This window comes from Danio rerio, chromosome 16 (assembly GCF_052040795.2).
Source record: "Danio rerio strain M-AB ecotype USA chromosome 16, GRCz13ab, whole genome shotgun sequence".
NCBI classification, from domain to species: Eukaryota; Metazoa; Chordata; class Actinopteri; order Cypriniformes; family Danionidae; genus Danio; species Danio rerio.
Genome location: NC_141036.1, coordinates 3,135,480 through 3,155,464, shown reverse-complemented (window position 1 = coordinate 3,155,464; position 19,985 = coordinate 3,135,480). Strand labels below are relative to the sequence as shown.

General features: G+C 36.6%; 1 protein-coding gene across 3 annotated transcripts in view; it reads right to left on the bottom strand.

Annotated features, from left to right (window-relative positions):
• lars2 (leucyl-tRNA synthetase 2, mitochondrial) overlaps window positions 1-19,985 on the bottom strand; it is a 127,570-nt gene that overhangs the window by 81,011 nt on the left and 26,574 nt on the right. The window contains exons 1-3 of one of the 3 annotated variants that reach the window (XR_015510125.1): window positions 16,947-17,098; window positions 11,383-11,588; window positions 4,059-4,187 (exon numbers count right to left, since the gene is read on the bottom strand). Coding sequence is in view for 2 of the 3 variants with exons in the window: in NM_001105701.1 (NP_001099171.1) it covers window positions 4,059-4,187; window positions 11,383-11,577 (324 nt within the window). In the remaining variant the exon portion in view is untranslated. 3 annotated transcript variants of the gene reach the window in all.

Sequence of the window (19,985 nt, the reverse complement as noted above, 5' to 3'; positions counted from 1 at the left end):
GTCTGCGACACCTCCCTCACCACCCGCGTCCTCAGTTATGTCCGCTACACCTCCCCCTTTACCCACCTCTGTTTTCCGCACCTAGGGCGGCAGAATAGAGAGGGCAGCGTCCGCGACACCTCCGTCACCACCGGCGTCCTAATCATCCACATTTTTCCCATATTTAATTACCAACTAGGGTTGTGCCGATAGACAAGACATCGTCCATTGCCGATAGATATCACGATGCTAAGCTGACATCACAATCCTCCGCCCCACCCCCGTCGCCAGGGCCGGCGCATCCATAGAGGCGACCTAGGTTGCCGCTTAGGTTGGCCGAATAAAAAGGGCAGCGTCTGCGACACCTCCCTCACCACCCGCATCCTCAGTTATGTCCGCTACACCTCCCCCACTACCCACCTCAGTTTTCCGCACCTAGGGCAGCAGAATAGAAAGGGGGGCCTCCGCAACAACTCCATCACCACCGGCGTCCTCATCATTTACATTTTCCCATATTTAATTACCAACTAGGGTTGTGCCGATAGACGATGCCATTGTCCATTTCCGATATATATCACGATGCTGAGCTGACATCACAATCCTCCGCCCCACCCCCGTCGCCAGGGCCGGCGCATCCATAGAGGCGACCTGGGTGGCAGAATAAAGAGGGCAGCGTCTGCGACACCTCCCTCACCACCCGCGTCCTCAGTTATGTCCGCTACACCTCCCCCTTTACCCACCTCTGTTTTCCGCACCTAGGGCAGCAGAATAGAGAGGGCAGCGTCCGCGACACCTCCATCACCACCAGCGTCCTCATCATTTACATTTTTCCCATATTTAATTACCAACTAGGGTTGTTCCGACTGACGGTGCAATCGTCCATTGCCGATGGCCGACAAACTTCACAATGCTGAGCCACAATTTTCAACTTATGATCTCAGTCTATTGACGCATAAGCCGAAGTCATCCACTTGGTTAAGTCGCCTTACTAGGCAGCCAGTTTTTTTCTCTGACTCGTTCCCTAAACAAGTTACAAAATGGCGTAAACAGCAGTTCAAGTCAACGACAACACACTAAGATTGATAGTCTCTCTGTGAACACTGCCCATTCCAATTCAATCAGCGGGCGCACTTCGTCAAGCTCCATTAAATCCTCACACACTTAATGTCGCACTTACAACCCACACCAGATGCTGCCTGTCCCTTTGAGGAGCGAGAGATTGGTCACGGAGCGGACAGAGATGGATGAGGACATGATTTACAGGACAGCAGGGAGGAGGAAAAGAGGACACTCCAAAAGACAACATTAGAGTCATTAGAGACTGAAGAAAGCAAGCAAACAGGGTGGTGAGACATGTATCATGTTGTAATTATTGTTTTACCAATGTGGAAGCTTCTGTAGGCCTGTCACAAAATCTGTTGTAGGATATATTGCAGCAAAATATACTGCAATAAACAATATTGTCGTCATTTTAGGACCCTTTTATGCCACTTATTATTATATAATGCCAGAATGACAATATAATATCATCACAATGCAAGTACACTCTTCCAAATAAACACATCGTATTTCGTTCTCAAGAATATTTCATTTATTATAGTCATTTGTACAGTTTAATAATCAGGCATTGGAGTCAGTATGTGAAAATGCATATCATAAATAAATAAATAAATATTAATAAAGGTTAATATAAAAATGCAAGGTCAAGAGTAATAGAGGCTGCGATATCTGCGACTACATGACACCCACATGAAAATATACTATAGTGAATTACAGTAAATACTACAGTGTTTATTTGAGAGCGCACAAGAAGATCTGCACTTGAGCAGAGGATATTTGAGGGGGCGTGCAAGAAGTTTTGTGCATGAGCAGAGGAAATCGACGCGCAGGCAGAGATTCGCATCTTTGCATAACAAAAATCCGCTCACAACATTTCTCCATTTGTCAGTCTAATAACGTCATGTAACGCCATCACATCTTTAGAAATGGAAAGATAATATATTTAAATTCATGCGAAATATTAAAAACTACAGAATTCCCACAAAATTGTATATATTTTTTGTTTCTCTTGAATTTTGCTGTTTTTAAAATTTTTTATTTTATATTTTCCATTAGCATATACATTTGGGTGTGCTAATTTTGGACCGTTATCGTTAAGTTACTTTGCTAGATGAGTTCCAGATTGGGCTTTAGTACTGACTTAACTAATGCACAGCTGAAGTCAGAATTATAAGCCCCCATTTGATTTTTTTTCTCTTTTTTTAATATTTCCCAAATGATGTTTGACAGATTCAGAAAAATTTCACAGTATTTCCTATAATATTTTTTCTTCTGGAGAAAGTCTTATTTGTTTTATTTCGGCTAGAATAAAAGCAGTTTTTAATTTTTTTATACACCATTTTAAGGTCAATATCATTAGCCCCTCTAAGCTATATTATAGTCGAGGCAGTGGCGCAGTAGGTAGTGCTGTCGCCTCACAGCAAGAAGGTCGCTGGTTCGAATCTCGGCTCAGTTTGCGTTTCTGTGTGGAGTTTGCATGTTCTCCCTGCCTTCGCGTGGGTTTCCTCCGGGTGCTCCAGTTTCCCCCACAGTCCAAAGACATGCGGTACAGGTGAATTGGTTAGGCTAAATTGTCCGTAGTGTATGAGTGTGTGTGTGTGGACGTTTCCCAGAAATGGGTTGCGGCTGGAAGGGCATCCGCTGCGTAAAAAAACTTGCTGGATAAGTTGCCGGTTTATTCCGCTGTGGCGACCCCGGATTAATAAAGGGACTAAGCCGACAAGAAAATGAATGAATTAATGAATGAATAAAGCTATATATATATATATATATATATATATATATATATATATATATATAGATTATATACAGATATATATATATATATATATATATATATATATATATATATATATATATATATATTATATATATATATATATATAGCTTTATTCATTCATTAATTCATTCATTTTCTTGTCGGCTTAGTCCCTTAGCTATATATATATATATATATATATATATATATATATATATATATATATATATATATATATATATATAGATATTATAATTATAATAGTCCACAGAGCAAACCATTGTTAAGCCTTTAAATGTCACTTTAAGCTGTATAGAAGTGTCTTGAAGAATATTTAGTCTAATATTATGGGCTGTCATCATGACAGAGAAAATAAATCAGTTATTAGAGATGAGTTATTAAAACTATTATGATTAGAAATGTGTTGAGAAATCTTCTCCTCGTTAAACAGAAATTGAGGAAAAATAAACAGGGGGGTTACTAATTCTGACTTCACCTGTATATACACAAATATAATATTGTAAAGCTTCCTATAGAAAATAATCATCTAAGCGAGAGATTTATGGGAGGTGTACACATATTTGTTGAGCACCGTATACTAAATCTGTGTTTTTGTCGCATGTTTTCTGATGCAACTGGCCTGAAACAGCCTTAAACACACGGTTATAAATCATATGCTGAATTTCCAGCAACATGACACTTCTATACTCCTCTATGTCCTGTTACCATGACATAAAATGAATCACGCGCTGATATCAAGTCAGGTCACACCACCCACCTCTATCAAACGCACTCCATCAGAATAATGCTGTCCGTCATCTCCCAGTAATAAACGGGAAGTATTCGTCAGAACTGCTCTCACAAAAGGAGGACGCTGGGTTTTTAAGTAGCGGTGTTTCTTCAGAAAGTGTCGTTTTCAAAAGGCGTGAGCGCATTCACAACATGACAAACTTTGAAGAGCAGCTCTAATTAAGAACACATTCACACCGTTTCCATTATCCAGACACCTCATAATTAAAAGCGCACGTCTTTCCAGCAGACCTTGACTACGGCTTTTACATTTATGGGACTGTTTTGGTATGTCTGTGTGTAGGTGGATGAATATAAAAATGAGGCAGCAGAGAGGAGAAAGCATCACATTGTGTGCGTGCGTGTGTGTGTGTGTGTGTGTGTGTGTGTGTGTGTGTGTGTGTGTGTGTGTGTGTGTGTGTGTGTGTGTGTGAGTAAATCCTGATATTACAGTTTTGAAGAGCTGAATTACCTGATGGCCTCTCATCTTCTGGAAGTGGCTGATGGTGTCGCTAATGGCGTAAACCCTCACGTGGCCCATATGCAGTCGGCCAGATGGGTATGGGAACATGGAGAGGACGTAGAATTTCTTCCGGGAGCTCTAAATATGAAAAACAAAATAGTCATTATAGGTTTCATCGATATCGATACTACTACGGGTTGTCCTGATACCATTAATTAATCTTACGATAGTATACCAGCTGAAGTATCACGATACCAAGCAGTATTGCGACATTGTAATACATAACTCAAATTATAAAGACAAATGTCAGAAAAACTATATTTTATGTTATAATAGGCCTACTTGAATTTAATTCATAATTCTCTTGAGGCCAAAAAGTATTACTTGCACGTCACTTCACCTAAAATTTACTCCTTCTTTCTAGGGATACTCAAAAGAACCGATTAATCATTCACCGAAAGCGTGCGTTTGTAACCAATTAATGGGATCAGTTAAACCATTAAAAAATATTATTTTATATGTTTTAAAGTTTGGCTGCATGAGGAACCGATCCCCAAAAGCGCTTTTTGCATTGAGAGGCACATCTGTTGAAAGGTTTACTAATGGTCGCGAGTGTTTTAAGCGCTGCTTATGCGCTCTGTGCTGTTGGAAACACCAGCAGTTTAAAAATAAACTAAATAACAAGCATAAAATAAATAGTCCTGCCCTGGGTATTTTTCACTGAAATTACAAATTTAGGTCTCAAAACTGGCTGCACAGTGGCGTATTGGGTAGCACGCTCGCTTTACAGCATGAAGGTCGCTTTCTGTGTGGAGTTTGCATGTTCTCCCCGTGTTGGCGTGGGTTTTCAGGGTGCTCCGGTTCCCCCACAAGTCCAAAGACATGTAGGTGAACTGGGTAAGCTAATTTTTTCATAGTGTGTGTGTGTGTGTGTAAATGGAAGTGTATGGGTGTTTCCCAGTGATGGGTTGCTGCTGGAAGGGCATCTGCTGCGTAAAACATGTGCTGGATATGCAGTAATAGGATAGGATTAGACTATTAGCATCTCCCTTTAAAGAGAACAATTTAAATGAATAGTTTTTCTAAAAATGAAAATTGTCATCATTTACTCAACCTTTACTTGTTCCAAACCGGTTTGTCTTTTTTTCCTTCTGTTGAACACAAAAGAAGATACTTTAAACAAAGCTGGAAACCTGTAACCATTGACTTACATTGACAAAGTATTTGTTTTTCCTTTTGTAGAAGTTAATAGCTACAGGTAACTGATGTAAAAAAAAAAAATAATAATAATAAAAAAAAAAAATATATATATATATATATATATAGATATATTTATTAAATTTTTATTTTTATTTATTTTTACATATATATAATGAATCAAGGAAACATTGACTTTCGTCATTTCTTTGCCTACTTTCATTTAATATTTGGGTTGGGTGTAATAGTACACCACCTTTTTTTTAGAACTACACCACTGGTACATACTACATAATATTTCACTAGATATTGTTCAACACACTATTTTTCAGCTTAAAGTGACATTTAAAGGCTTAACGAGGTTAATTAGGGTAATTAGGCAAGTCAATGCATAACAGTGGTTTGTTTTGTAGACAATCCAAAACAAATATTGCTTAAGGGGGCATATATAATATTAAGCTTAAAATTATTTAAAACAAATTAAGAACTGCTTTATTAATAATTAAATATAATATATTATTATAATAATATAATAATGAATTGATATAATAATAATAATATATAATAATATATATAATAATATAATAATAAAAATATAATAATAATAATATATAATAATATAATAATAATAATAGTAATAATAATAATAATAATAATAACATTAATAATAATAATAATAATAATAATAATAATAATTATATATAATAATATATTATTTTTAATAATTTAAGCCGAAATAAAATAAATAAGACTTTCTCCAGAAGAAAACATATTATCAGACATACTGTGAAAATTTCTGAATCTGTTAAACATAATTTAGGAAATATTTGGGGGAAAAAAAGAAAATTTACAGAAGGGCTGATCCTTTTGACTTTAACTGTATACAGACAGAACTCAGTCTGCTGGAGCCATTCTCAGACTAGCATGAGGTCTTCCCATCAGCTGTTTAAAGGCGTTCTGCTGACCTGCGAGACCCGCTTTATGCTCATTCACTCAGTCAGACTCTCAGCACGGCTTAATGATTCATGATGGCTTTGAAGAAGCTCGCCGCACTGGCCAAGCATTAATCAGCGCAGGTCAAAAAGCCTGAATAATTCAGCGGCTGAAAGAGACAGAGACGTGTTCGAGCGGAGAACACGTCGCTCCTTATAACCCGTGATTCAGTCTTCAGGTGGGTGGATAAACGCTGATCAATTTCATGTAAACAACTGAGGTCGCATTTCACAAAGGCAACCCCAATGAAATCTGTTCGCAGCTCACACAGAAGCATGTTTAGTTCTTTTTATTTTTTATTTGGAGCACAATGACTAAAAGAAGGACCCCTTGCGAAGTAAAGGGCACTATCATACACCCGGTGCAAAAGGCTCAAGACGTGTATGACGCGATTTGTTGCTTTTTTCAGACTAGCGCATCCGTCATTTTCACGTTTTGCGTCACGTTGTTTAAATAGCAAAATCCATTTGCGCCACTTTGTGGACTTATGGGTGTGCTGGTCTATAAAAGAGGTGTGTTAAGGCGCATTGTTGGCTCGTTGCTATTTTGAGGAACTGAAATCAACTAAACCAACTAAAAGCAGGTGTAAAGTCCAGTGTAGAGGGCGTTAGTTATGTGCCTATGCAGGTCCAAACACTTAATACACAAAGGTTGTACAGCAATACACAAATATCTTTACATATGAAAAAATAAAGGATTAAAATGTTTTTTTAATTAAAAAAAATCCACATGAATATAAAAAAAAACTTAGGGGGCTTTTTTTTTTATTTTATTCCTGACACTTTGCATTAGTATAAAATTATTATGAGCAGTATTATTTATTATATGAATATTTACATTTGTTTTAATAAACACAAGTTTAGATTTGTCCACATGTGGGGTTTTGAAGACGTCAGCATCACGATATGGGGCATAAGAACAGGACGTGTGCTTGGATATAACTGAGCACACTTCATTATTATTGTTCATTTATTGCTTTGGAACTGAATTTAGAAATAGTTTTGAAGCAAATCTTTGCGCTTAAACTAAATTAAATCTGTGGGCTAATGGATGTGTTCAGAGGAGTGAGCGTTTCCTCACTCCACCAAAGGAGTAAAGAGTAAAAGTAAAGAGAAAGCAAAGAGGCTGAATGGAGGAGGCTCGTTCTTTATCCTCTGGCTGCAGATGCTCTGTTTAACTCTTTACTCGTTAGTGAAACATTCAGTTTTTACACTTACTACACCATGTACATAGCAAATGCGCCATGGTGCGACACAACTGACTCTTAAAGGGAATGAGAGATTGGCTTAAATCACATTAAGCTCAAAACACACCCAGAACTCATTAAGAGAATAAGCACAACCCTGTTAGACCATACGCCGGGGCGCAGAGCGTATTTCATAAAAGTGGATTCGAACACGCCCTTATGCATGTAAAAGAGCCCAAAAGCATTAATTTGTATATTTGCTCTACTTTATTTATCCCTGCTTGTATTTCGTTGATTATATTTTATGCACTCCGCTACAAAATCCTCCCAAACAATCTAAAATGACTAATTAAGTGATGTTGTGAAAAATTGCGCAATAAATAAATTTTAAAACTGAAAAAAAAATAAAAATAAAAATCGCAAAAAATGTAAATATGGCAATGTGTTTTTTTGTCCCAATATGGTGCAGACCTAATAATTCCACAGGGTAATTTCAGTAACTCTATTTGGTATGAATGGACAGCAAGTGTGATTTAGACTGGGATTTTCTAGGCGAGTGCATCAACATACAAAATTAATCCAAAAATATATCAAATAAACATATTAAAGCACAGATGAAAACAGCAGAAAGATGATAAATATAACATATACACAGCACTTGATGGTTTTCGGTAAAGTTTAACAGTATTGAGCAGGATGACACACACACACACACAAACCAAGCCAAAAATATCTGAATATGCGTTCTGCGTAATACCAATGAAAGGACACAAGGAGAAAGTGCTGAACTACTGAAATGTATTTAATACGTTATATAAAAGGCTTTTTTAGGTGATGGAAGCTTTAAGACCTCTCATATGGAGAATGAAGTCACATGCATTGCTCAGGTGTGAGTTTCTCAGAAACTATCAGATCTGAGATTTATTCTGTATTTTATATTGGGTTCAAGTTAGGTGATTGGCTAGGCCATTCTACAGCTTGGTTTTCTTTCTCTGAAAGCATTTGAGAGTTTCCTTGGCTGTGTTTTGGGTCATTGTCTTGCTGAATTGCTTTCATCTTCATCCTCCTGCTAATGTAGATGTTGGACTGTAGCAGCAAATATTATTTTACACCGAGGAAGGGCAGAGGGCTGTTAAAGGACTACTGAGACATTTCAGCTGCTGTCTGGGCTTTCCCTGCCAAACTACACCTCCCTTTCTTCATGTGTTCAGTACTTGTTTTCCTGTGTCGTTTCGTTTTATTACGCATAACTTCATTTGTATGCTAATTAGTTTTGTTTTCTTTGCATATATGGATTTATTTGATTGTTACCAACATCTGGTGAAAACAGCACCTTTAGAAATACGTTTTCTGAGAAAAATGATGACGTGTTCAATACTTATTTCCCCCTATTTCATGCTCTTGATATGCTTGTTGAGAATGGGATAATACATGCTGCCAGGGATGGTCTCAAGTTATTTAGCTAAATTAGCTTTAGTTTAGCTTTAGGGGCTAATAATATTGACCTTAAAATGGTGTTCAAAAAATTAAGAACTGCTTTTATTTTAGCCGAAATAAAACAAAAATGACTTTCTCTAGAAGAAAAAATATTATCAGACATACTGTGAAAATTTCCTTGCTCTGTTAAACATCATTTGGGAAATATTTAAAAAAAAGGAAAATTCAAAGGGGGTGAATAATTCTGACTTTAACTGTACACTTATACTATATTGTAAAGCATATAGACAATATTAAATTTAAAAGAGAGATGTGTGAGGGGTGAATTCATTTATGCTGAGCACTGTACATCCAGACTCGAGCTTTCAGTCTACCGTTCTGTCTCTGAATGACTGCGATAATAAATGTGTTCAGCAAATGCAGCTTCACAAAGAGCCACAATGGAGAAAACGGCGTCCTCGTAAAAAAGCAGACCACTCTCTGTTCCTCCTGACGGTTTGAAAGCCAACAGAGACAAACCCGGACAAAAGTGGCTTCCCTGTAAAGGCTTGTCTTTTCCTCCAGGAGCTGAAAGAGTTTCTTTCGATCAAAACTCTCAGGAGACACACACTCTTCAAAGTGAAAACATGACATGCTAAAATCAGGATTATTCACGCATTTCCACACTGCTTTTTCCATTCAGAGACGTTCCACAGCAATAAGTCTGATAGGAAGCGCTATAAATGCATTGTAAATTAGATCCATGTGACTATGCTTGCAATCAAATGATTGGGATTAGTCTGATTTCAAAATAATAACAGAAAAATTATAATAATGATAATAATAATAATCATCGTCATGATTAGCACAATCGCCTCACAGCAAGAAGGTCGCTGGTTTGAGCCTCCGCTGGGCCAGTTGGCATTTCTGTGTGGAGTTTGCATGTTCTCCCCGTGTTGGTGTGGGTTTCCTCCGGGTGCTCCGGTTTCCCCCACAGTCCAAACACATGTGCTATAGGGGAATTGAATAAGCTAAATTTGCCTTAGTGTATGTGTGAATGAGAGTGTATGGGTGTTTCCCAGTGCTGGGTTGCAGCTGGAAGGGCAACCGCTGCATAATAAATATGCAGGATAAGTTGGCATCTTTTCCTGCTGTGGCGACCCCAGATTAATAAAGGAACTAAGCCAAAAAGAAAATGAATGATGCGCATTGAAGATTTTAGTTTACTAGGTTTACTGTTGCCAGTGGCTTGCTTGGTTTGGGACTTGTGGAGCAGCATATTGATGGATTTGCTCTACAATGTTTAAACTTTCAGCAGTGAAAATTAAACCACACTGAACTGAACTGGACTTCAACTCTGAAAACTGGACTCACAATATTGATTCAATTTACTATATATAATATTGCATGTGAAGCTGCTTTGACACAATCTACATTGTAAAAGCATTACCAGGCTATCCAGCGTTTCCTCCAGAGTTTCATCTAATTTTGTACGTTTCATTTTTGATCTTAGGACTTTTGTTTTAATGGAATTTGATGCCGAACGTAAAGAAAAACCTATGCATTTCGTGACTCAGTGGTCCTTTAAGGTAATCAAAAATCACTGTTTTCATGGTAGACTCTTAATCAGAGCATTATCTTAATCATATTAAAATTGGACTATTATTGTCCATATAAATTTAGTCAGTGAAATTGCCAGATGGTGACGCAAGCTGTCAAAGACACCGAATTCCTTTCCCTTTAAGTGGTTTGTATGCGCCCTTAAATGTTTCATTAAGTTTGACGTGTTTTCATCCGCATCTGCTTCACGTTGTTGTGTCAGACTCCTTGTGAAATACAGCCATACTTAAGAACGCTTAGTTTTAGCAAATTTGATGAACACGATTGTGCATGTTGAATCTAAAGAGAGAGTTGCTCAGGCCGCCCTGTCCTGCGTGCATTGCGTGTCTTTATTTCTGTGGTAAATATGGCTGTCGAGCCAGGATCTTGATGGTTTATTGCGAATATATTGTTTACATGATGAAATCCGTGTTACAAGTGAAATGGAAATTCTGATAAATAATTATATTTTGAATTTAAATAGTGTTTTGTATTACGTTAACATTCATTTTTAATGTGAATAGTCAAAATGACAAGTTTCAGTCTTTTAAATGCGATTAATCACAAAAAAGGTGTGATTAATTAGTTAATTTCTTTAATCAATTGTCAGCACTAATATGTACATATCTATTTTATATTGCAGCCTCCTGCGATCCAACATAACGAAAGTGCAGTCAATTTGCCTACAGTGCATTGTACAATTTCCTAAGCATTTTCATACGTGTCAAAATAAGATTAGTCACTAACAATCATCCCATTTGCTGAAACACAGAGAAATCTGTGGCCACGTTTAGCTTCAAAATATCCCCAGAGTGGATGAAGACATCAATGTTGAGAAGCCTTTATGATAACCGGTGCAAATTAAAGTGCAGTTAATAGTGAAATCGGTTAACCATTGCATCCCTATCCCCAACAGCCCACAAGTGTTAAACCCTGCCTGACCTGATCCTCCGCGTCTGTCCGCCACTGCTCCTGTATGCGTCCGTGCCACCACTGCTCCACTCGACGGCGCGTCTCGGCCTTGTACTCTTTTTCCCACACACCTGATTCACTGAACAGACTGCAGACGCTGACTCGGATCACAGGATTAGACCGACCCGGCCCCCACAAACACACAGCAGGCCTCCACACGGCCATCACTCCAGGACCTGTGGGTGCAGACGGTTCGAGATTACATTCAGGATTCAGTGCAGGTAATGCAGTGCAAAGTTACAGAAGATTTTATCGGATTTAAAAGGCAACTATCTTATCCCTTTTTTAGGAGTTAATATGAGTCTTTTGTGTCTCCAGAGTGTGTCTGTAAAGTTTCAGCTCAAAACACCCATCAGATTATTTACTATAGCTTTCAGAAAGTTGGGATTTTCTGCTCTGAACACACTGTCGCTGTTTTTGTGGTCTGTGCCTTTAATGCTGGTTTTCCCCGCCCACATTTACTCGCGCCTGTCAGAGCTTGCCTCAATCTCCGCTGCGTCAGATAAACAGCACAGTGACAGACATGAAGGAAGCAGATCTCAAGTAACGTTTGTGAGAAATACTACAGAAAGAACTTTCCCAATGATTATTTGATGTATTTGTTGTGGAGTTAATTCAAGCCTTTCTGCAACGAGGAGTCAATGTCATAACAAAGTTCACGCACACAGACACACAGCGGAGACACACACACAACGCGCATGTTTAGCACTGTTTTTGCATGCACATGTAAAAAGATACAGTTTAATCTCCACTGCTGTATGGATAGCTGTTATGTTAATGTACAAAATAAACCTGATTTAGCGTCTACAAACCAGAATTGAAGCGTCTTTTTTTATAATAGTTCTGACCTGCGGCTGTGATAATGAAGTAAAAAATGAATGAATGTTAAAAAATAATAATAATAATAAATAAAATAAATAAATAAATAAATAAATAATAAAAAAGTCAACAAAAAAAACGCTGTAATTCATTACAAACAGCTTTAAAAACATTTTAAACTTGTAAAAGTCATTCTTGATCACATTTGACGATGACTGATGATCACAGAGAGCTCAACAGATCTTTTAATCCTGGTTGCTTTGTGCACGTCCTGTCTTGTTGATATGATTATACGCGTTATTACAGGGACATGTTAATACACAGCTGTCAATCAATACGGTGGGCAGGGAAAACCGCAGTCCTACATCAAAATGGGAGGGATTCGGATCCTATTTTAACATCAGGAAATTTAGAAAAAGAGACTAATGGCGAGTTCAGACTGCATGATTTTAGCCCCGATTTTGACTCGCCGACAGGTTTTGTGAAATCGACAACAAATACCTGAAATCGCAGGCAAATCGGTGCTCGTGCACGCGAGCGACAATTACACAGTGTGAACAACCAAAGACGCGATCTGAGAATCGCCGATGAGTGGCCGATACCTGCGAGATATTTGTCATGCTAAATATCTGGAGCTGTCTGAGATTTAGGCAGTAGAACCCGTGTCTGTTTGACGTGTCATGTGACCAATACCACAACCGGGTCAAAAAAAGAAAGTTGAGGAGAAATTGCTAATTTCCTTCAAACCCAGGTGAGCATGTACATTTTCAACCCCATTAAAGGCTTCTTTCTCGTTATGTAGTTAATAACAAAAGATTTCCTACGTGTTTTTGGTTGTGAGACGTAGTTTGGACGAAGTTGTCGGGCGATTCTTCCTATTGTAAAGTCATGCAATGTGAAACCCCCTTGACGCCGATCCATCTTGCAGTGTAAACAAAGCAGCGACAAAATGCTTGCGCAGATAGTCATGCAGTGTGAAAAAAAATCTGTGACACGATTACTTTGAAAATCATGCAGTCTGAACTTGGCATGAGGGGTTGATCACACTGAACGCGGTTTATGCGTTGAGTGGCGCCTCTATTGAATGGTTTACTAATGGCCGCGAGCGTTTTGCTTCCTGCTTATGCGCCCTACACGCTCCGCGTTTTAACTGCCTGCTGCGCATCGCATTTTTGCCCTCGCGTGTCGTGTGCTCTCAAAAAAAAGTCAACTCTGAGTGACCAAAAGCACATTACATCACTCACGTCTTTTTCATTCGCCAATCAAAGGAAAGCAGAGGCGGGTTTCCGTTGAGGTGCCTGCAGTGTTTGTGTTATCAAGGCAACAACGGAGACTTTTGAAGATGGAGGAGACACTAGTGGTTGCTGTTTTTGGGTTATCGAGAGCTGTATAACTTCACAAATCATTAAAATGATATTAATATCAACAGCAACACTCTCGAACAATACCCAGCTGATTGAGTCGTTGCCTAGCAACATAAAAAAGCACACCGCGGCAGTGAGGTGCGCCTTGCATTTTTGGAACGCAAATGCGCGTTCGGTGTGAACAGCCCCTTATTGTGTTTCTATCAGCCCAATATGACTGTGGACACACTATATCTACACACAGCTCTGTCCAAACAGCTTACAAAAGAGGATTTTTTTTATCATAGGTGCCCTTTAAAACCTTTTCCAAACCATGGTAAACCTTGAAACTCATTATCATCCCATGCCTAGCTGCATTCATAGGTCGTTTATCCAAATCTGACCAATCAGATGGAGCCTTTATTAACTTCATCCTCTTAAAAATATTGTGTTCAGAAATGTGTTGAAAAAAGATTATTTCCATTAAACAGAAATTGGGGGAAAATTTACAGGGGGCTAATAATTCTGCCTTCAAATGTATATGAATATGTATATAGTGAAATATAGATGATCAACTTGTCCATAGTTTAAGTAGATGTGGTGTATTGTGCTCAGATCTGTTAGAGAAGATCAGCAGACTAAACAAAGACTTGGATATATTTCACTGTAACTATGGCAACATGAGAAACTGTACGGTGGCAGTAAACCAGTCCCCTTGGAAACAAATGTCTTCACACCTACAAAAAACTTCTAAATTGGTCCCATTAAACATAAAAATATAATTCACCAGTATAAAGACACTGCATGCAGGAGGGGGGAAATAATGGCTGCTTTATTTCTTCTACATGAAGAAATATAACATTAGTTAATTTTGATTAATTTTAGACTATGCTGCAGAATCAAAGACATTTTGGATTCGTCATGTAAATGTGTTTTTGAAAAAATGACAGAAACAATAAAATTATTTATTTATTTTATTTACATATGTATTATTATTAATAATATTATTATTAAGCAATAAAATATAGATTTTTTATTTTGTCCTTTTGTTTTTTATATAATGGTTATTAGGTTCTTATTATTTTCTCTTATATATGTTTTTATTTTATTCATATATATATATATATATATATATATATATATATATATATATATATATATATATATATATATATATATATATATATATATATAAATATTATTATTATTATTATTAAGCAATAACATACTTTTTATTTTGTTTCGTTATTTTGTTTGTTTTATTTTTTCTTTTATGTATTTATTTATTTTTGTACTATTATCATTACTAAGCAATTTTTTTTATATTTTGTCATTATGTTTCATATAATGGTTTTTATTTTCTTTTTATTTTGTCTTGTCTTGTGTTTATATATGTATTATTATTATTATTATTATTATAAAGCTATTAAATACTTTTTTATGTTTTATTTTGTTTTGTTATTACTTTTATTTTTTATTTATATTTTTATTTATTCATATATCATTATTAATATTATTATTATTAAGCAATAAAATACCCTTTTTTATATTTTGTCCTTATGTTTCATATAATGGTCATTATTTTGTTATTATTTTGTCTTACTAAAAAACTAAAATACACTGTTCCAATTTACTAAGACCTTTTATGTGAAGCTACTTTGACACAATCTACATCGTAAAAGCGCTACACAAATAAAAGTGAATTTAATTGAATTATAATTTTTTTACTTTTATTTATGCATGTAATATTATTTTTTCATATTAATATTATAAAGCAATAAAAATTATTTTGTTATTATTTTGTTTGTTTTATTTTTTACTTTTATTTATGCATTATTATCATTTATTACTGAGCAATAAAAAAACTTTTTTAGATTTATATTTTGTCCTTATGTTTTATATAATGGTTATTATTTTATTATTATTATGATAGTTTTATATATTTTTTATTTTATTTACATATGTATTATTATTATTATTATTATCATACCTGTCTTTCGGATGAGACGACAGACTGAGGTCCTGAATCAGTGATCTTAGGGCACTTCTGGTAAAGAGTAGGGGTGTAACCCCGCTGTCCTGGATAAATTCCCTATTAGCCCTTAACCATCATGGTTTGAATTGGCTCTATGACTGTCTCTTCGCACTGCGCACTGGTGCCATTGCCCTGTGGCTGCCGTTGCATCATTCAAGTGGAGCTGCACGCTGGTGGTGGTGTGGAGATCCCCCTCATGATTGTAAAGCACTTCCGGTGTATAGCCATACACAATTAATGCGCAATATAAATACACATTACATTATTAGTATTATAAAGCATTAAAACACTTTTTATATTAATATTTTGCTTTGTTATTATGCAGTGGGTAGCATGATCGCCTGATTCGCCTCACAGCAAGAAGGTCACAGGTTCAAGTTTACCAGGTGGCATTTCTGTGTGGAGTTTTAATCTATTTTTAATCACTGTTATTACTTGTTTTAATTCTATTTTACTTGTCTCTTGTATTCCAGTTAATGTAAATCACTTTGAATTGTCACTGTGTGTAAAATGTGCTATAGAAATACACTTGACTTGCTTGCTGAAAGCATCCACCACTGTTATGCCATAGTAATGACTGTAGTAATATAAACTAATAACCCAATATCACACAAAGTTATCTACCATGATAGGGTATTGCAATACACCACCGTTTACTGTAGTAAAACTAAAGTATACTACAATATTACAGTTAAGCAGTTCACTATTGCTAATTATAATAATTACCGATTGCCACAGCATACATTAACAGACTGTAAATACAAGCCTATACAGCATAACACACGTTACTATAGTATAGTTCAAAAACACTCTGCTATTTACTAAAGATGACTAGTCATTTTTCGAGTGAGTTAATATTGAGGTAAAGTTGGTTTTATATTCATACATTGGTTGAGTTAACTTGTGACACGGTCCATATTTACCATTCGGTCTTAAATCATATGTTAGGATGACTACAAAACAACATTAGCATTAGCACATTAGCATTTATTTCACTATTAACAATGGTGCACTTGGATAGCCATTAATATGATTTAACTATTTATAATACTTTAATTTTAATTTATATCATTAAGAAGAATGTCTGAATGTGTGAATACAAAACCATTTTACCGCAATGTTAATAATAATGCTCAATGTCATGATGAGTATTAAAGATACCGACGTATGAGAAAATGTGCAGGCTTAAAACAATTCTACGCATCATGCAGCCTTGCATTATGGCTTACAAGTTAATAAATTGTTTTCAGAAATTAAGCGGTTTATTCCACAACATGCCGTGCAAATATTATGAACTGTCAGATGCTTAGCGAATAAAAATATCACAATCTACTTACGCAAATACCATAGACCAGCCATCTGGAGCTTTGGGAGTATATTTAGCTTTTCTTTGGCGTTATTGATTTTGTTCCTCCATTTAAAACTTAATTTTTGCGATGTACTTTGACAGATTCACACCGCTACATGGGCGCCGCCATGTTGTTCAAACAGCTTGAACTTTATTTAAACGTCAATATGTCGATGGCGAAAGGTAGACTACAAAAGTAGTAACTTGACAACAAGGAGCGCCTGACAACACACACCAAAACAAAACACGTGAAGTTTGTTTTAAATACAGAATTGACAGCTTAGCGAGAGACTCTTAGCGTTTTTAAACAGCACATATTAAAGCTCAACGGCTAATTAATCTGCGGTAAAGAGCTGGAATGGAGTGAAGAGACTCACCTGTATTATTTCGCGCAAAGTAAATTTTTTATCGCTTGTAAAGTGACGTGAGCTGTGTAACAGTATTTACATTTTTATTAAAATCATTATTGTATAAAAATAAAAATAATTAGCAACTCGAAAGAATAAACTGTATGAGCAGTATCTTCAATTCATCTTGGGATTTAAAGTAACATAGTCATTATTGTTGTCTTCAAAAGCTTAGTTTATTGCTAGAGGAGAGAAAAATAATTGTTTTAAATGTAAAAAGGTCAACAGTTGGTGTTTCTGTGTGGAGTTTGCATGTCCTCCGTGTGCTCCGGTTTCCCCCACAAGTTCAAACACATGCGCTATAGGGGAATTGGGTTGGCTAAACTGTCCGTAATGTATGTGTGTGAATCAGTGTGTATGGATGTTTCCCAGAGATGGATTGCAGCTAGAAGGGCATCAGCTGTGTGAAACATTTGCTGGATGAGTTGGCGGTTCATTCCGCTGTGGCGACCCTAGATTAATAAAGGGACTAAGCTGAAAAGCAAATGAATGAATGAATAAAAAGGTCAAATAATGAATAGTTTAATTTATTAAAAATAAAATACAACATATTTTAATATGAAAATTATAAATAAATAAATAAATAAATAGATAGATATTATGAATCCTAAAATGCAAAAAATAAGATTGGAATAAATATATTATTTATTATTCATTTTGATTAAAATCTAAAAAGAAAAGATAACAATCATAAAAAATAGAATAAGTAAATAATTATGTCAATAAATAAATATCATTTTAAAACCATTAATATTTTTAGACATGCACTTTATGGAATTTATCATTTTTTAAACAAATCTGTCTTTTTACACTTCAAAATTTTGGGTCAGATATACAGGTGAATTGGGTAAGCTAAATTGTCCGAAGTGTATGTGTGTAAATGAGAGTGCATGAGTGTTTCCAAGTGTTGGGTTGCAGCTGGAAGGGCATCCGCTGCGTAAAACGTGCTTGATAAGTTGAGGGTTCATTCTGCTGTGGCGACCCCACATTAATAAAGGGTTAAATAACCCTCTGTCTGATACAACTTGCCCCGCAGATGGGGTAAACAGTAACATTTGTACTCCTGGCACTTTTGGTAATACTGCACAGAAACCATAGGTCCGGCAATCATACAACCAGAGCTCATTTGTAGGAGAGGCTCGTGTGTTGTTGGTAAAAAATATGGTTTGTCTAACATTATTACCTTATTATGGGGTTATTATTGGCCACAGCCATGTCACCCTGCAGCCCAAGACCGGTTACTCACTGAAGCTAAGCAGGGCTGAGCCTGGTCAGTACCTGGATGGGAGACCACTAGGGAACACTAGGTTGCTGTTGGAAGTGGTGTTAGTGAGGCCAGCAGGGGGCGCTCAACCTGTGGTCTGTGTGAGTCCTAATGCCCCAGTAAAAGTGAAGGGGACACTACACTGTCAGTGAGCGCCGTCTTTCGGATGAGATGTTAAACCGAGGTCCTGATTCTCTGTGGTCATTAAAAATCCCATGGCACTTCTCGTGAAAGAGCAGGGGTGTAACCCTGGTGTTCTGGCCAAAGTCCCTCTATCGGCCCTTACGATCATGGCCTCCCAATCATCCCCTCTCCACTGAACTGGCTCTATCACTGTCCCTCCACTCCACCAATAGCTGGTGTGTGGTGAGCGCACTGGCGCCGTTGTCCTGTGGCAGCCGTCGCATCATCCAAGTGGAGGCTGCACACTGGTGGTGATGTAGAGAGACCCCCCCCCCCTCATGATTGTGAAGCGCTTTGGGTTTATGGCCGTACACAATAAATGCGCTATATAAATACACATTACATTACATTACATGTACTTTGTTCATTTGAAGACAATCAAAAATTGTTTGTTTGTGCCCCGCTCTGCCCCTAGCATGCTTTATTTTTAATTAAGTTTCTCTATTATTTTCAATTTGCAAACTTTCCGTTGAGTTCATTACTATGTGACATACAGACATAGGCTACACCATACATTTCTTATTATAGCAAAGTTTTATTCAGAAGGTTTGTTTTTTCTAGATTTCATTCCAGGGTTCACTGCTACGGATTTTTTCTACTGGTCCGATCGGGCAAGTGGTTCAGATTTTTACTTGCCCTGCCAAAATTTTCACTGGCCCCACCAAAAAAAAAAAAGGGAAGTTAATAGATATTTTTTAGCCACATATTTTAAATAATGTGTCAAAAATAAAGTCTGTATTCAATACTTAAAAAACAATTGTGAATATAAGTGTTATGCAAACAAAAAGAGCAGTATGGAAAATGTGGAGGCATTTGATTGCAGTTTGAAATTATTTAACAAAAGGTGGCTGACTTGTCAAACTGACGGCAAACTATGCATAACATCACTTCATTTTTATTTTGTCGTGTTGTTTCCAAGTAAATGTCTACTTCCAACAGGTTAGAGACAGACATTTTTCGCCTTTTAATTTGATGTTGCCGCCATGTTGCTGTTTTTACGCTGTACTGGTTGTTACTAGGTTACAAAAAAAATAAAAATAGCATGGTTAAATCAATCATATAAGACGAATCGCAATATGTTGTTTACGACATTACAGAGAAGGTAGCATTTAAAGATTTAAAAGCACAAGCTTAAAATGCACGCAATTGACAGATAGTCATAGACAAATTAAAT